The 15,265-nt window shown below is 31.0% G+C and overlaps 4 protein-coding genes across 5 annotated transcripts; all 4 read right to left on the bottom strand.

The window, feature by feature from the left end:
• Positions 1-817: 817 nt before the first annotated feature.
• LOC107949036 (putative box C/D snoRNA protein SPCC613.07) lies at positions 818-3,581 on the bottom strand. The gene is made up of 6 exons (XM_016883744.2): positions 3,391-3,581; positions 2,952-3,280; positions 2,645-2,864; positions 2,499-2,567; positions 2,284-2,416; positions 818-1,897 (listed from the first exon to the last, which is right to left on the bottom strand). The coding sequence occupies exons 2-6, from the start codon at positions 3,145-3,147 to the stop codon at positions 1,271-1,273; spliced, it is 1,245 nt and encodes a 414-aa protein (XP_016739233.2). The 5' UTR covers positions 3,148-3,280; positions 3,391-3,581; the 3' UTR covers positions 818-1,270.
• A 362-nt stretch (positions 3,582-3,943) lies between these two features.
• LOC107949038 (uncharacterized protein At2g27730, mitochondrial) lies at positions 3,944-7,182 on the bottom strand. Its single transcript, XM_041075499.1, has 4 exons — positions 6,856-7,182; positions 5,830-5,963; positions 4,875-4,913; positions 3,944-4,450 (listed from the first exon to the last, which is right to left on the bottom strand). The coding sequence occupies exons 2-4, from the start codon at positions 5,929-5,931 to the stop codon at positions 4,232-4,234; spliced, it is 360 nt and encodes a 119-aa protein (XP_040931433.1). The 5' UTR covers positions 5,932-5,963; positions 6,856-7,182; the 3' UTR covers positions 3,944-4,231.
• Positions 7,183-8,211: 1,029 nt separating this feature from the next.
• Positions 8,212-9,020, bottom strand: LOC107949039 (uncharacterized). Its single transcript, XM_016883746.2, has one exon. It carries the CDS (start codon positions 8,878-8,880, stop codon positions 8,329-8,331), a length of 552 nt encoding a protein of 183 aa, XP_016739235.2. The 5' UTR covers positions 8,881-9,020; the 3' UTR covers positions 8,212-8,328.
• Positions 9,021-10,610: 1,590 nt separating this feature from the next.
• On the bottom strand, positions 10,611-13,712 carry LOC107949040 (uncharacterized). Of its 2 annotated transcripts, none has more exons than XM_016883747.2 (2): positions 13,111-13,712; positions 10,611-11,151 (listed from the first exon to the last, which is right to left on the bottom strand). In XM_016883747.2, the coding sequence occupies exons 1-2, from the start codon at positions 13,238-13,240 to the stop codon at positions 10,787-10,789; spliced, it is 495 nt and encodes a 164-aa protein (XP_016739236.1). In that variant the 5' UTR covers positions 13,241-13,712; the 3' UTR covers positions 10,611-10,786. The 2 variants fall into 2 exon arrangements, with proteins under 2 accessions (XP_016739236.1, XP_016739237.1); XM_016883748.2 differs by having other exon boundaries at positions 10,611-11,139; positions 13,111-13,669.
• Between the last annotated feature and the right edge of the window lie 1,553 nt (positions 13,713-15,265).

Here is a 15,265-nt window from a genome sequence, read left to right on the forward strand (position 1 = left end):
GTGATAATTACCTTCCAAGGCTATTCATACTTTTTTCGTTTTTCACATCAAGCAAAGTGATATTGAGAGCTAAAAATAACACACACATTTTTTCTTAACCTCTTAAGGATTGATTTTATATATATTTTCCAATTAAGAAAAGTATTAAGTGAGGGAAAGCTACCTTTGCCTAAAGTCAGTGCATATCATCAGCCTCATAGAGCATCAAAAGTAGTCCTAACAAATCACTCACCCGTTAAATGGAACTATACTCCTGAGACTCAAACCCAATGCTTACAAGTGTATTAATAAGTACTCGATCAACTGAACCGGCATTTTTTTATAATTCTCAAAATTGCATCTCTAAACTCCTGCTGAGGATTTTGTTGAAGCAAATTATTGTGTGTTATAATCAAGCTACATCACATTTTCATCTAATGCCATGACTTGGCAAGGGCCGAGTAAACACGAATCATGATTCATTAGATGAGGTGATTTACTTGCGTAGAAGGCCTCAGATCAGAAGACCACAATAGTGCAGACGACCAACTCTATAAGCTTTTAAACATAAGACTTGAAATTATGAGATGCTTTGCTCGTGTCTTGTGGCACTTTTTAGAGGTACTTAACAGCACAGTACTACACCCAATAGGAAATATGAAAAAGGGGGACTTTCATTTTGCTTCTCATAACAAAAGTTTATTAGGAACTTCCCAAATTTCTACACTTAGCATTTAAGTTAAAAGATGGAGGGAAACGGAGTGATTTGAGTCCAACCGTGAATCAAATATGTTGCAAACCGTAATTAGCCAATTTTTCATCTAGGACTTGCAGTTACAAGGGGAATTCAGCTGTACTTATAACAATTTGGTCATTCAGCCAAATTTGTAGACAAAAACCAGCATGTGATACAATTTAACTTCCTCAACAATCGCGAGTACACCCAACTAACCGAAAAGAATAACATGAATCCAAGGCCTCTTTAATATCAAGCAAAAAAAAAAAAACACATTCACCTCCCCCCTCTCAAACAGATACCTTTCAGCAGGAATGAAATTACATATAAGCTATTGCATTTACAAGATATCCATGTATTTGTCCTGATCTTGTGCATTACCAGGTAATTGAGCAACTTCAGTATGACACAGAGTTGCAGGGTTTGCTCTATAGATATGCCAAGCTGGGGCAGATTGTACGCGGAGATTATGATCAGTAGTGAGCAACAACTCTTAGAAAATTCTTCTTCCAACCATTGTTTCGCTGCTTCCCCAGAAAGATTGACCATAATAAATTAATCTAGGATCTCCCCCTCCTCCAATTCCTCAGCAAAGAAAACTCCCCTCGAATTTGAAAGGTCTGTTCTATCTTCTGTTTCTGGTTGCTTAGCAAATTCACCTTCTAAATCAAGAAAGTCATCAGGATTAATTTCGGCAATCAGGTCTGAATACGCATCTATTAAGCCTTGATCAAAATCAAACTCCATGTCATCAAATAATCCAGAGTCCTTAGCCTGGAGGCTGCAATGTACCCTGTTTCCTGCCCCGGCTCTCGCCGACAAAGACAAAACTGAGTTACCACCGAATGCTTTCTCAGACTTGTTTTGAGAAGGGATTTGATGCATTGGAATTGACAGCACATGCTTCATAAGATCAAAGACCTGAGGTTCTAAAGAGCTACCATTGTCTTCTATTTCCTCCTCCTTGAAGGTAACACCTTTTGGTATTTCATTATCAGCACCACTAGAATCTTTTCCCTCTGGCCCCTGAGTGACGAGATGATTCTCCCTGATAACTTCAAAATCACAGTGTTCCGAAGGAAGAAACACATGAATCACAGGATACTCTAGAACAACCATATCAGCTAATAGTTTCCGTAATGGGGCCTTTATGTCTAACTCCCGGAAAGGCGATTTGGATCCCTACAATAACACAAGAAAATCATCTATAGGATGGACAGAACATTTTCAGCAGACAAGAACGTGAAAAGGCAAGCATCAATACATATAAGCTATAATCCAAGGTCAAAATAGACAAGCCAATTGTCTTCAATCCAGGATGTCTGCATTAAACATGATCTAGATATCATGATTTCAAGAATCTGAGGTAGAAACTTCAGTAAATTGCGCATATCTATAGGATCACAAAGCTTAACTCCAATTTAAACTTGGAAATGCCCCAAATGCTAAACTGCAGAAATATAGAAAAATCGAGCAAACAACCAACATGCTCTGCATGAGTATGTGCAAGTTGGTGAGTGTATAACTCAAAAGAATAAAAAAGAATGAAACCCAGAGGCCTAAATCACCTTAGGGTATTTTCGGATAAAAAACTTGAGGGAGTCGAGCTGCTCCTCGCAGAACTTCCTAAGAGGATGATTCCAGGGACTAGGTTGGAGATGGTTTTCAATTAATGAACAGAGGCTTGTATCTTCATGTATACTGGCAAAAAATAAAGCATCAGTTATCTATTAAACAATCATCTAATAAAAGACAATATATAGAGAAGATGGGGAAAGCTCACCCATGGTCAAGTAAAACAACATCTGCAGAGTGAAACCGCCATTCAATGGTCCATGAAATATACTTCTTCCTATAGACAGAGCAAAACTTGTAATTAAGCGTTTGCTAGGGAATTAATCTTAACAAAGGTATCATACAGGGAACAACCTGTGGTTAAATCGAGTTTGATTAGTTTCCCTCTTAGACATTCCAGAAGGCAGAAACAAGAGCTTAGTTCTGCGAGAGGCAGCAGCAGTGCGGAGGTTTCGAAGAGGGTGTGGTAGCTTAAAACGAGGATGATGTCCACCATTGGTAGTGTTACATAGTTTGGACCTTATTCTTGTAGCAGATTCAGCGACCCTCTTCGTTTCCTCCAGCAGATTATAATCTACAAGCAATTTAGGTTCAGTAAAGATGAATGGGCTCGTACAAAAACAATAAGTAAATAAATAGGAAAAGGAAGTGGAAGTGAAACCGGAGAGGAGAAGATTATCGTCGAAGCGAGAGAGGGGAACAAAGGAAGTGATGTTGCGTTTGCCAGTGCAGCCAGTGCGTTGCTTGTGAGCATTAACGCAAGGGAGGCTGCAGGTGCGGAGGCAGCAACCTGGGCACTTGTATTTTGACGCCTTCTTTTTGCACTCTTCGCAATCCCCAATCTTTGGTTCCTCCATTTTCTTTACGAATGAAAACAGGGGGTGGGAACAAGGGTTTTACGCCTGCATCGAAGCTTTTGCTAGGGTTTTTTTATGAAACACTTTTCTGCAGTACCGCCTCTGTTATGGATTTCTTTTATTCCCTGAAACGCTGCGTTTTTTGCCCCCATCCCGGACCACAAAAATAATACCATGTGAAACACAACATTAGTCGAAACAGAACACAAGGGAGAATAGAAGAAGAAGAAGGAGAAAAGTTACCTGGATGAGAAGAAGAAGGACGATGAACGGCGCACTGAGTTTGGAAAATGTCTTACACGAAAAAGCAAGCAATTTTACCCGTGTCCCGCCTCAAAAATAATAAAAATTTAATTTAATTTTTACAAAATTATAAAGATATAAACTATTAAAATGATAAAAGTTACATATTTATTATCGTGAAAATATATAAATTTCAGCCCCACAAAAAAATTGGAAACAACTTTTTAATGGTATAAGACTAATTTGATCTAGCTCCTATAGTACAAAGACCTCTTAAGTACTTTAACTAAATTTTAATTATACTTTGATTTGACATAATTTAATATATTTACTTTTTATAATATTTTAATAAATCCATAAGTGATGATGTGAATATTTTTACTATTATTACATGTAGTGTCATGCCAAAATTTAATATTTAACTAATAATAAATTTAATTTACCACTGATTGAGGCTGTTTTAGCAAAAATTCACATAATTACTTTAATGTTGACTTATTAATTATTAACATCCAAACAAACTAATGAAAGGACCCAATTGATATGATATTAGTACTTTTAAGGACTTAACTATAACATTTCAAAGTTTAAGAACCAATTTAAAATTTGTATCATCGTTTGAGGATATATGATACAATTAACCTCTACTGCGGGTAGAACCCTTTAAGTGTCCTATACTCAAGGTCAAGTGCGATGCATATAAATCCCAGAAAAAATGGATGAAATTGTACTATTTATGCCATGGAAGGAACATAACCAACTGGTCTCAAAAAAGTTTGGTTTATTTTCAACTATCCGTGCCATATTTCGGTTCTAAAATCCGATCGGTTTCGTGTTAACCTCAGTCCTGGGTTTCTTTCTTCTTATCTGGAGATATCATATACCATCCCGAAGCACTTGCAAAGGTTACAACACCAGCAAGAACTGCATAGTTTTGATACTTATCGGTCGATACTTTCTCAGTCGACGAAGCTCTTGATGTTGATGTAGAGCTACTAGGCTTAGCATCAGTCACGGAACCCCCTGAACCAACAGCTGGTTGCTCCCCTGGTTTCGGTCCCTGAACATTTCAACAATTCCTTCAATACTAATGACTCAAAATTTATGCAATCATGGGCGTAAAAACCTTAATCGTTAACCTATTACATGACCTAATTACTCGCTAAAACTAGTCCACACGGAAACCGCTATAGCACATTGGCAGCTAATATAAATTTCATCACATGAGATGAGATCGAAACCATAGCTTTCGACATTCAACATGCTCGACAAATGAAATACAAAGCATCATATCGGCATGCATAGTTTCAAGTGTTTTCGCATGTAATATATCGGCTGCTGCATAATATGGCTTGTGGGAATAAAAAGGTTGATTCGATGAGTATTTTGCTTGAATTATTTAAAAAAATCCCTTTAAGCATCTAATCTGAATTCTACGAATTTCAGGTCAAAATCGATCAAAGACTAAAACGATAAGAGCTTACCTTGCGTGCAAGTTTCTCCAATTTCTCTTTCTCAGATTTCTGCAATTATACAACATTTTGGTTAGTACATTAACAAATTGTAACCAAGAAAAGAACATAAATTCTCATGATCGTGAAGAGCGGCGAAAAGAGTGGAAGGGATGCGACGGAGATACAGAAAGAGAGTATGAGCGATGCTTAACGAAATATTTCTTGTTCAAACTTCTATAATGCATAATGTAAATATAACAAACGCATATATATACCATTACAAATCACACACCACTTGAGCATCACAGATTGCTTTAAATCCATAATATTTTCCATTTAAATTTCAAGCATACGAACTCAGTTATGAGAAAATAAGCCGGGAGGATATCCACATTATTCGACAGATGATAGCTTTGTTTTTTTACTACTATTGCTAGCTACGCAGAAAAATGTTGAAGTACCGTTAAAAAGAACCGGATTATGTAATCGAAAAAAAAAAAAGGTTATTGTCTGTAAATGGAGGATTTAAGCCATATCCGAAGCAAAGAATCTGTGTTTATAGAATAGAAAGGGGCACAATCCGCATCACAAGTGGAAAGAGCTTAAGCATATGTGTTTGTCTCTTTCGGGACTAAACTAAACTGGTATCAGATATATTAGCTACCAGAATGACCCGAATAGCACAGTAGGAGGCATTCAAATGTCTACGAACATTTCAAACTTCAAAACTATAAAAAACTACCATAACTTATTTCACATTTTAAGTTTAATAGACCAACATGTTATTGTGTCAAACGCCTTAGATATCCCTAGTCACTGCTCGGCCAAAAACAGTTGAACCCCATTTTATTCATCGAGACCTTTGAACCTAATAGAGAATGATTATGAGCAACATAAACTTATTGATAATCCCGAGTCAGATACAATGAGACAGCTATATTTACGTGCAAGTGATAAATGAAAACAGCGAGAAGAGAATGTGTACCTTGATGTAAACATTTTCACCAGCTTTTTCCTCCTCACTTAGTAATTTCCCACCACTTGAGAACCTTCTAGACATGTATCTAGCAGCCATTCTGGTAGCCATAGTTGGACTTAACTACAAAAAAACCTGCAAGGCTGCAACACAATCATGTAACCCAAATATATGGAAGTAATTATCCCGTATCACCGCCGTCACACGATATCTCTTGAGGCAAGGATCAAATGATCAAATTAAGACTACGTATTACATAACCATGATTCATACACAAGTAATAAGCCCTTATCAAGGCTGTCACACAATTTCTCTCGAGGCAAGGATTGAGTGAGCAAATTAAGACTACATATTACATAACCGTGATTCATATACAAGTAAATATCCCATATCATCGCCATCACACAATTGCTCTTAAGGCGAGGATCAAATGATCAAATCAAGACTACATAGTACATAACCATGATTCATATACAAGTAATAATCCCATATCACTGCCATCACACGATTTCTCTCGTGGCAAGTATCAAATGAGCAAATTAAGACTACATATTACATAACCATTATTCATATGCAAGTAAATATCCCGTATCATCGCCACCACGCGATTTCTCTCAAAGCAAGGACCGATACAGTTGAATCAAAACTATGTATTACATAACTATGATTCATTAACACTCGAAACTCAAATCAGCTTCAAATGATAGCTTCAAAGGCCTCAATGATTAAAGCACTAGAGAATCTAATTCAAAAACGTTATAAAAACCCAATCATTATCTCTAAGCATTTTAAACTAAAACCCAGATTTTGTTTTCCATTTCTGAGCTCATTTCATTAAATCCTATAGTAACCCAGTAAAAGATTGAACCCAGCAGTATATTCTATACCACATTAAATTAGGATATAAATAAGCAAATAATTTTCCATATAAAAAACTTGCCCATCACTTCGTTTAAACCATCTAAAAAGAAGCAAAATGCGTTACTAAAGAAAAAAAAGAGCAAACGAAAATGGCTAGAGAGAGAAGGTGCTTACCGAGCAGCTGAAAACTGGTGAAAATGAAAAGAGATTGTAAGGTTTTATAACCTGCTCGGGTCGGGTTGGTTTTCCATTAGGTTTTGATGGATCAATTATAATTATTTAAAAAAATAGTCCTTAAAATTGAGATAATAACAATTTTAATTCTTAATATTTATAAATTATATTAATTTAATCTTGATTATAAAAAAATAACTCTTAATATTTATATTTTATGTAATTTAACTATTTTTATTTTTATAATTTTACTTTTTTTTGACATTTATGATTAATTTTAAAAAATTAAAAATAGATTTTTGGATGTTTACTTTTTTCTATATTTTCAATCAAATTGAATAAATTTATTCTTTTAGCTTTTTAAATTAAAGGGTCATTAAAAAAAGTAAAAATGTATTAAAAATAATAAATTATACAATGTGTAAATATTACGAGTTAGATTTTTAGAATCAAAGCTAATTTAAATTTTTAGAATCAAAGCTAATTTGAGACAATATATAAATGTTGAAGGTTAAGATTGCAATTATATCAATTTTAAAAATTATCACATTTAATTGTTAGCAACCAAGAAAGATAAATTTAAATAGTTAATGATTATTTTATAATTTTAAATAATTGAATAATTAAAAAAATTATTAATAATTAGATGACTATTAATGTAATTTATTAAGTTAATTATTCGGATCAAAGATTTACCAAATCTTATTTGTGCAAATAAAAGTGATTTTATTATATTATTTTTTAAAATATACTAAATATAAATTTTCCATAAAATTAAATTACAACTTTATCAAATTAGGCTTAATTTACCCATAAATCCCCAACCTTTAATTACAACTTTTTGCATAATCATATCATATCAATTTCATAAAAAAGTAAATATGATTAAGTGTTTAAGTTTTTATTTAGCATAAATCAAACATAAGCTTAGCACATTAATTAAACAAAAGGTCAATTTCTGATTTTGGTCCTTCTAACATATACAAATTTGAAATTAAATATGTTCATTTTAATCTAACACAATTTAATCTCTCTACTATTATAATATCATGACTTAATTCACATATTCTATACCAATTAAAATATCAATAATTGATGGTGTTACTATTTAAACTAGTATATAACATTTTAAAAGTAAATTTAATGGTAAAAATATCATTTTGGCCCCTTAACAGAAGTTAAATTACATTTTATTTTTTTTACTAAAAAAAGATAAATTAATACTTATATGTTATTAAAAAAATTCAAATTTTATCTTGATGTCAAAATTTCAATCTATTTAATTATTCTTTCAATTACGCTAATTTTTAACAGAAAAAAATTAACTTCCTTTTAAAATACAATTTAAGCTTATAATACAAAAACCTCCTATTATATCGAATTAAAATCCAAAGACCGAATTTCAAAGTCAAGCATAAATAAATGGGACCAAAACCAACTTTTACCTTAAAACAAAAAACAACAATGGGATCATCAAGCAAGAAAAATCTCCAATTGAGATCTATTTTCTTGATCAATGACATCAAGAAAAACAGGATCAACGGTAATATGACTATCCACGTGGACTTTAAACCTATGACCCCACCACAACACCTTAGCCTTACCACCAATATCCACTTTAGCATCAAGCACCATCTCTCGTTTCGCCACGTCAGCAAAGAACTTCCCGGCGTGATGAGCCAGCTCCACTCCATCAAGCCGAGTCGGCAGCTCCAACACTTGACAAGACCGAGCCCGTTGTGACCCGGCTTTCACCTGAGCCGCTCCGAGCAACGTCCCTTCGTAAAAAATAGACATGGCGGTCGAACCGTAATGGATGGGTGCGATGTTGGGGTTAGTGACGTGGACGGTCAGGATTAACTCAGCGTCCACGTGAGGAAGGTTGAGCTTAAAAGAAGTAAGCTTGATTGAAACTAAGTGGAAAGTTGGGTCCTTTGGTCTTGCACTGAGAAGAGTAGCCACTGCCGTCGCCGACGCAGCTCCGACGAATGCGGAGGCCCAGCTCCATTTCACCTTTTTGCCCATCTTTTTGGTTGAAAAATACAAGATAAACCTTATCTTACTTTCTGGGTTTTTTTGGTCGGAAAATGGAGCAGAGAGTAGTGGGTGGGAAGTGGAAAGTGGAAAGTGGAAAGGAAGATAAAAGGTAGAGGACGATGTTTGAAATTACGAGATTATCCTTACATTGCAAATTATTATTTGGATCTACAAGGGTGTTTTTGGAATTAAAAAAGACAAGTAGGAATCAAGTATGGAGATGTCTAAAAGCACGTTTTTGGGGAGGTAAGACACGTGGCTATAATAAAGAAAGTAAATGTAAATGGGCCAATGGTAAGCTGACACGCTAGTGATGTAACTAATGATTGATTACAGCTCATATAGAAAAAAACATGTGATTTTTATTGTTTTAGTGCTACATATATGTTCTAATAAAAGTAGCTTTAAATTTCTGGACACGGCAATTTAATTTCAATTTAATGAATAAGAATTTTCCAAACAAGAAAAATAATTGAATTGAAAATAAATACATCTATTATCTCTATTAGGATAATATTTTTTTCGGCTAATTAAGTTGATTTTTGTATTTGAATTTTGATGAATAAATTTATTTTGATTGTTAAATTTGAAAAATATAAAAAAAAAGATGATAACGTGACATTTTGATATTATGTCATATCAATCACCTAAAAATTAAGAAATTATATGAAATTTTTTTATGATAACGTGATATATTCTTAAAGTGTCATATACAATATTTTAATTATTAGATCAGTGGTTGAATTGGTTAAACCATCTGTTTTCGATTCAATCGATTTGATCAATTCAACTTCTAGACCAACAACAATTAAATAAATAATTAAAATTTCATGAAAATCATTTATTAAACCTATTCAGCTTGTTCAACTATTAATGTTATCCTAGTTTTCTATTTTTACCGATTTTGAGTAGTTTTTTATTTAATCAATTCAACCCCTTTATTTAGACAAATATATTGATCGATTCTTAGTCCGATTGACCAATCCAATCATTTGCCGAGAATACTTTTCAAATCGTCAAATCTTGACGGAATCAAAGCCTAATGACCAAGATGGATATAGTTGCCAAGTTCAGGTACCAATGTAAACCTAATTGACAAGTTTAGGAGCAAAAAATTATATTATCCCTCTCAATGATTATTAAACTTTTTATTGAGTTTATAGGGCACCGGCTTAGCTGGGTAATGACAAAAATGTCCTAATTTTTACAAAGTAAATGATATTATTTTGAATGTGTTTTTGTCATTTTATATCGTTTATATAAAATATATATATAAATATAAATACACAAACTAAATTTTGAATCCAAATCTCTATAATTTTCAACACTTGTACTTACAAATGCGCTTCATTTATTATTTATATAATTTTTATAAATATATTTATTATATAATAATTATTTTTTGCATAATAAACTAATTTGTCCGTTAAAAAAAGTCAAAACTAAAAATAAAAAACCTATGCAGCATATTTTTTTAACATTAATCTCATTATAAGTTCTTATCATATCTACCATTTTTTGATAAAATGTCTAGAACTACTCATAATTCCTTCCCAACTTTTGAATAGGAGAATAATGCGCTTTAGTACATTCGAACTCACCCACGTCCTTCTGTACTGACAACAGTACCGATATTAATCAAACTAAGATTCAATCAACATATCTATACATATTTTAACATAAATACATTTGTATATTATCAATACATAAAATATAAATACCGCAAGCATTTCGTATATCAATTATATTACCCTCTGCACCCAATAAAGTTTTAAACAAAGAAGGTCAAAAGCTCAATAAGGTAAGAGATTACAAGATACTATAATTCACTTGAACATATTACGTATTTAAACCAACTACATTAAGCACCAAGCTTACAACATATCACCCACCTTTACGTATACACAAAGCAGAAAGACGTGAAGATGACTAAAACCAAACGACTCGAGGCAATGCGATTAATGGTATCACTACTAGTCCCACTGTGGTGTTGAGTTTGTTGATGATGACGACGATTACTGTTCACTGCACCGGCTGTATACACGGGGATTAGCGCTCCACCACGCTTATTGGATAACTTTGTCTTTCGACCACCAGCATCGACTGTGACGCCATGTTGTCCTCCTTTGTCGCCGCCGTTGGCAGCAATTCTTTCTATAGCTGTGGTATCATGTTTGCCTACTACATTAACTGAGAATGACAATTTCCTCGACATTTTTGGTTCTCTATTGAAGTTGTTTTCGTGACCTGAACGATCAACTTTAAATTAAGTCGAATTTTTAAAAAAAAATATTAAATGATTTTATTTTTCACATATTTAGATCATGAAACTTAACAAAATAGATACAAATATTTAAAAAAATGATAACACCACCAATTTAATGATAGAAACTAGCAGCGTTATTAATTTAGACCTACTAATAATATTATAAAAATAAAGGATTATTTTGTACCAAATTAAATTTAAATTTTCAAACATAGCAAAAAAACTAAAATTGTAAGGATAATTATTTAGTCCACTAACAATGGAGTAAAATTCTTGTAAGGATAATTATTTAGTCCACTAACAATGGAGTAAAATTCTTCCTGAGCAAGTTATGTTGTTAACATGCAGAGGTGAACTCAGAAATTTTTTTAACGAGTTAAAATTTTTATTAAACTTTTTTTATAAAAACCAAAATATAATCTTTTTCATTGTAAGTTTAAAACTTCTTAATTTTTAAAAAGATTAAATTGTTAATCTATTATTTTAAGGGGTTAAAATATAATTTTACCATTATTAATTTATAAAGGATAAAACATCAATTTCTCATTTTAAGGGTGCCAGGGCCCTGCCTGCGTCCCTCTAGTGTCGCCCCTGCTAACAAGTATTAATTTTTAGTAGTTTACTACCCTCTAAAAACACAAAACATCATCCCATTTCCATTGGTGAACTGAATAATAATCCAAAGGAATAAATTAACATTTAGTCATTGAAGTTAGTAACTTTTTACATCTTGGCCCCTAAACTTCTTTTTGGTTCAGTCGTGAACTTGGTAATTATTTTCAATTTGAATCTTGAACTTGGATTTCATTAAAGTGTGATGACTGACATTTTGAGATTGTGTCACGTCATCATCTAAATTTTTTTAATATTACATATTTAGATTTTATACATTTTTTAAAATTTTCAAGTGATGACATGACACATTGTGAGAGTGATACATCATCACCTATTAATGAAATCTAAGTTTAAGGATCAAGTTGAGAAAAAAAAATTCAAGTTCCAAGACTAATGTGAACTAAAAAAAGTTGAAAGGCCATATTTTAAAAAGTGTAAATTACATTGATAATCACTCAACTATGCAATTTTGTATTTTTTGGTTAAAGTCATTAAATGATTACCCAATTATGAAAAATTATAAAATAGTCACTAAACTATGTGTTTTTATCTTATTTTGTCACAGCTGTTAAATGGTTAACAGAAAAATGACCTGGCAACTTCTAAAATTGACATAATAACAACTTTAACACTTAACATTTATACATTGTATCAATTTAGTATTGATTCTAAAAAAATTAACCCTCAATGTTTACATATTGCATAATTTAGTCATTTTTTATAGTTTTGTTTTTCTTTATGATCCCTTTCACCCAAAAACTAAAATAAAATAAAAATAAAAATTGTCATCTAAATTTGATAAATATATATAGACCAAAAATCCAAGATATTATTTTTTTCATCTTTACTGATTCTTTTAAAATTAAACTTAAATGTTATAAAGAAAACTAAAATTATAAAAAAAATTATACAATATATAAATGTTGAGTGTTAATATATTCAGCTGTATGCGCTTACACACACTTTTCCTAAAAATAGTCTATTCCTCTAAATTTCAGTAAAATCCACCTATTTTTCCATTTTTTTGAGGGGGAATATTTGGCTAATTTAACCTTTCCTTTATCTCTCCTTCAAACTAGAGCTTTGGTTTATATACATACATGAAGACATACATCCATCATCCATTCAATGAACCGAAAGTAACCTGTTCAATCAGCCAAAAAGAGCAGTCCTTTTTTTTTTTTTTGTTATCATCTATTAGAAATAGTTTCAATCAATTTCAACTCATTTTGACTTAATTTTTTGACTTCCAGATCCAATTTTCCTTTTCTTTTAAATTCATCGAATCAACAGTAGAAAAATCAAATAGAAATTCGATTCAAAAATAGAAGAATTACCTGAAACAACAACGGAATCTTGAGGAACCGCAACAAGAAGATGAATCTGAAGAGAGATCAGCAACGAAAAGAACAAAAATCGGAGATTTTTGAAACCGATGGGTTTCAATTTCAAGCTTGTTTCCATCATCAAATAGCCAAAAAAAGAAAGAAAATCGAGGTTTTAAGCTTCTCAGGTATTATTTCTTCCCCAGTTTATCTGTTTCATAAAGAAAAACTGCAAATCAATGTCGATTTTCCCATTTACTTCCTCTATAAAGAGCGTTTTCTTTTTCCCGCTGTTCGTTCCTGTCCACTCACAGTAGTGCGTGTTACTGTCAATGGGGGGGTCAAGAGGTGGTACTGAAAGTTAGATCACCATCGTTGAAAAATAATTGAATTATTACGTTTATTTTAATGAAAATTATCTGAAGTAAATCTTCTTAGTTGATTTAGAATCTTAACGAATAAATTTATCAGAGAATAAAATATTTTACTGAATAAGCCGTATTGTTTTCTTGGGTTAAAATATGCTTGTGCATTTTATGTTTTTTTTAGTATTATTGTGAATCTAGTAGGATATGTGTTCGAATGTATCGAAGTGCATGATCATTTTATTTATAAATCAGAGAGAGCTATGGATAGTTTTAACCATTGTGTAAAAAATATATATATATGATTAAAATTTATAATAAGATTGTTCAATAAAAAACAATTTTGGTCCTCTCCAACCCATAAATAATGGATAATGTGCTTCAACGCATTCGAACTCACATTCTCCTATATTGACAATAATACCTATGTCAATCGAATTAAAACTCAATCAGTAAAAAATAATAAAAAGTTATTTTCATTCATTTCGTTAAGAATGATGAAAATAAGAGTTTTTAGCTTTAAATGGATTGGCCCAGTATAAAATTCATATGAATGTAAAAATGTTTTTTTGATTTAAATATATAAGTTCTTGTACTCTTCATAAATTTAAAATTTAGTCTCTAAATTTTTATTTCAAGGAATTTAATTCTTTTAATTTTTAAATTTCAATATTTAGATTCAATTATTATAGCTATTAAAATTATTTTATTAAATTTAGATTCATTACATCGTCATTTTTTTAGTTACAAAGATGCCAAAGGAGTATTTTTTTTTCCTTTAATTTCAAAATGTCACACCATTAAATATAACTTAAAAAATAATGTTAGTAATTGGGCTTAAAGTTTGAAATCTGAAAAATAGAGATACTAAATTCTTAAAATAAAAGTATAGTGATTAAATTTTAAATTTGTGAAGAGTATAATGACCTATGAAATAATTAAACCATATTTTAACAGTGTTTCGTATATTAAATTTGATACATTAGTTTGAATCCATATAAATGTAAAAAACAAGTATTCCTCGTGTTTCTATTATAGAAACACAATTACCAAATATGTTTTCATTACTGAAAATATTTTTTTATTTTCATTTAAATAATAAAAAATTAAGTTTTTTCTTAAATGAAAATGAAAAATAAAAGTAGAAATTATTGTAAAAACCTAAATGGAACTAAAATTTATTTATTTTTTAATTTTAAAATGTAATAAGGTTAAATATTTTTCTAGAATTTTAACAGTGTTAAAAAATGTATTTGAATTTCAAAATTTGAACAGTAAAAAGTTAAAACTCGGTTGAACACTTTTACCTCTATCTATGGTTTTACCCTTATTTTATAAAAGAAAATTAAATTTAAACTTTAAAGGTGTGATTATTGGAACGAAATAAATATATTTATTTTATTTAAAAATTAAACTAATATTTATTGTTTTAGATAATTTTCTCGTTTTTTGTTTGATTACAAATTAAGCTAACTTCTATGATTATAAAAATGGGTAATTAAAAGACAAATTTCAGATTCTTTGATTATTAAAATGGATAATTAAAAGCAAAAATTCAGATTCTTGTAAATTGATTTCGTTGTTTTTTTTCTTTCTCAAGACAGCTTTTTCTAAAAAATAAAATTAATTTATGGAGATTTTTAAAATATTAATATTTTAAAATTTATCAATTTAAAATGTTAATAAGTATAATTGCTTTGTTTGAATGAAATTTTTTTATAAAAAATAATTATATTAAAAATAAATAATAACAAAATATTCAATAAAAATATCACTAAATTTATATATATTATAAATATTTT

The sequence above is a fragment of the Gossypium hirsutum genome, chromosome A08, assembly GCF_007990345.1.
Source record: "Gossypium hirsutum isolate 1008001.06 chromosome A08, Gossypium_hirsutum_v2.1, whole genome shotgun sequence".
Classification (NCBI taxonomy): domain Eukaryota; kingdom Viridiplantae; phylum Streptophyta; class Magnoliopsida; order Malvales; family Malvaceae; genus Gossypium; species Gossypium hirsutum.

Coding starts and splice junctions, on each gene's coding strand:
- LOC107949038 (XM_041075499.1), bottom strand. CDS start 5,931: ATGGCTACCAGAATGGCTGCTAGATACATGTCTAGAAGGTTCTCAAGT. Junction 4,914..5,829: donor GTGAAAATGTTTACATCAAG/GTACACATTCTC, acceptor GTATAATTGCAG/AAATCTGAGAAAGAGAAATT. Junction 4,451..4,874: donor TGGAGAAACTTGCACGCAAG/GTAAGCTCTTAT, acceptor TGAAATGTTCAG/GGACCGAAACCAGGGGAGCA.
- LOC107949036 (XM_016883744.2), bottom strand. CDS start 3,147: ATGGAGGAACCAAAGATTGGGGATTGCGAAGAGTGCAAAAAGAAGGCG. Junction 2,865..2,951: donor CGATAATCTTCTCCTCTCCG/GTTTCACTTCCA, acceptor AATTGCTTGTAG/ATTATAATCTGCTGGAGGAA. Junction 2,417..2,498: donor GTTGTTTTACTTGACCATGG/GTGAGCTTTCCC, acceptor ATTTTTTGCCAG/TATACATGAAGATACAAGCC.
- LOC107949040 (XM_016883747.2), bottom strand. CDS start 13,240: ATGATGGAAACAAGCTTGAAATTGAAACCCATCGGTTTCAAAAATCTC. Junction 11,152..13,110: donor AGATTCCGTTGTTGTTTCAG/GTAATTCTTCTA, acceptor CTTAATTTAAAG/TTGATCGTTCAGGTCACGAA.
- LOC107949039 (XM_016883746.2), bottom strand. CDS start 8,880: ATGGGCAAAAAGGTGAAATGGAGCTGGGCCTCCGCATTCGTCGGAGCT.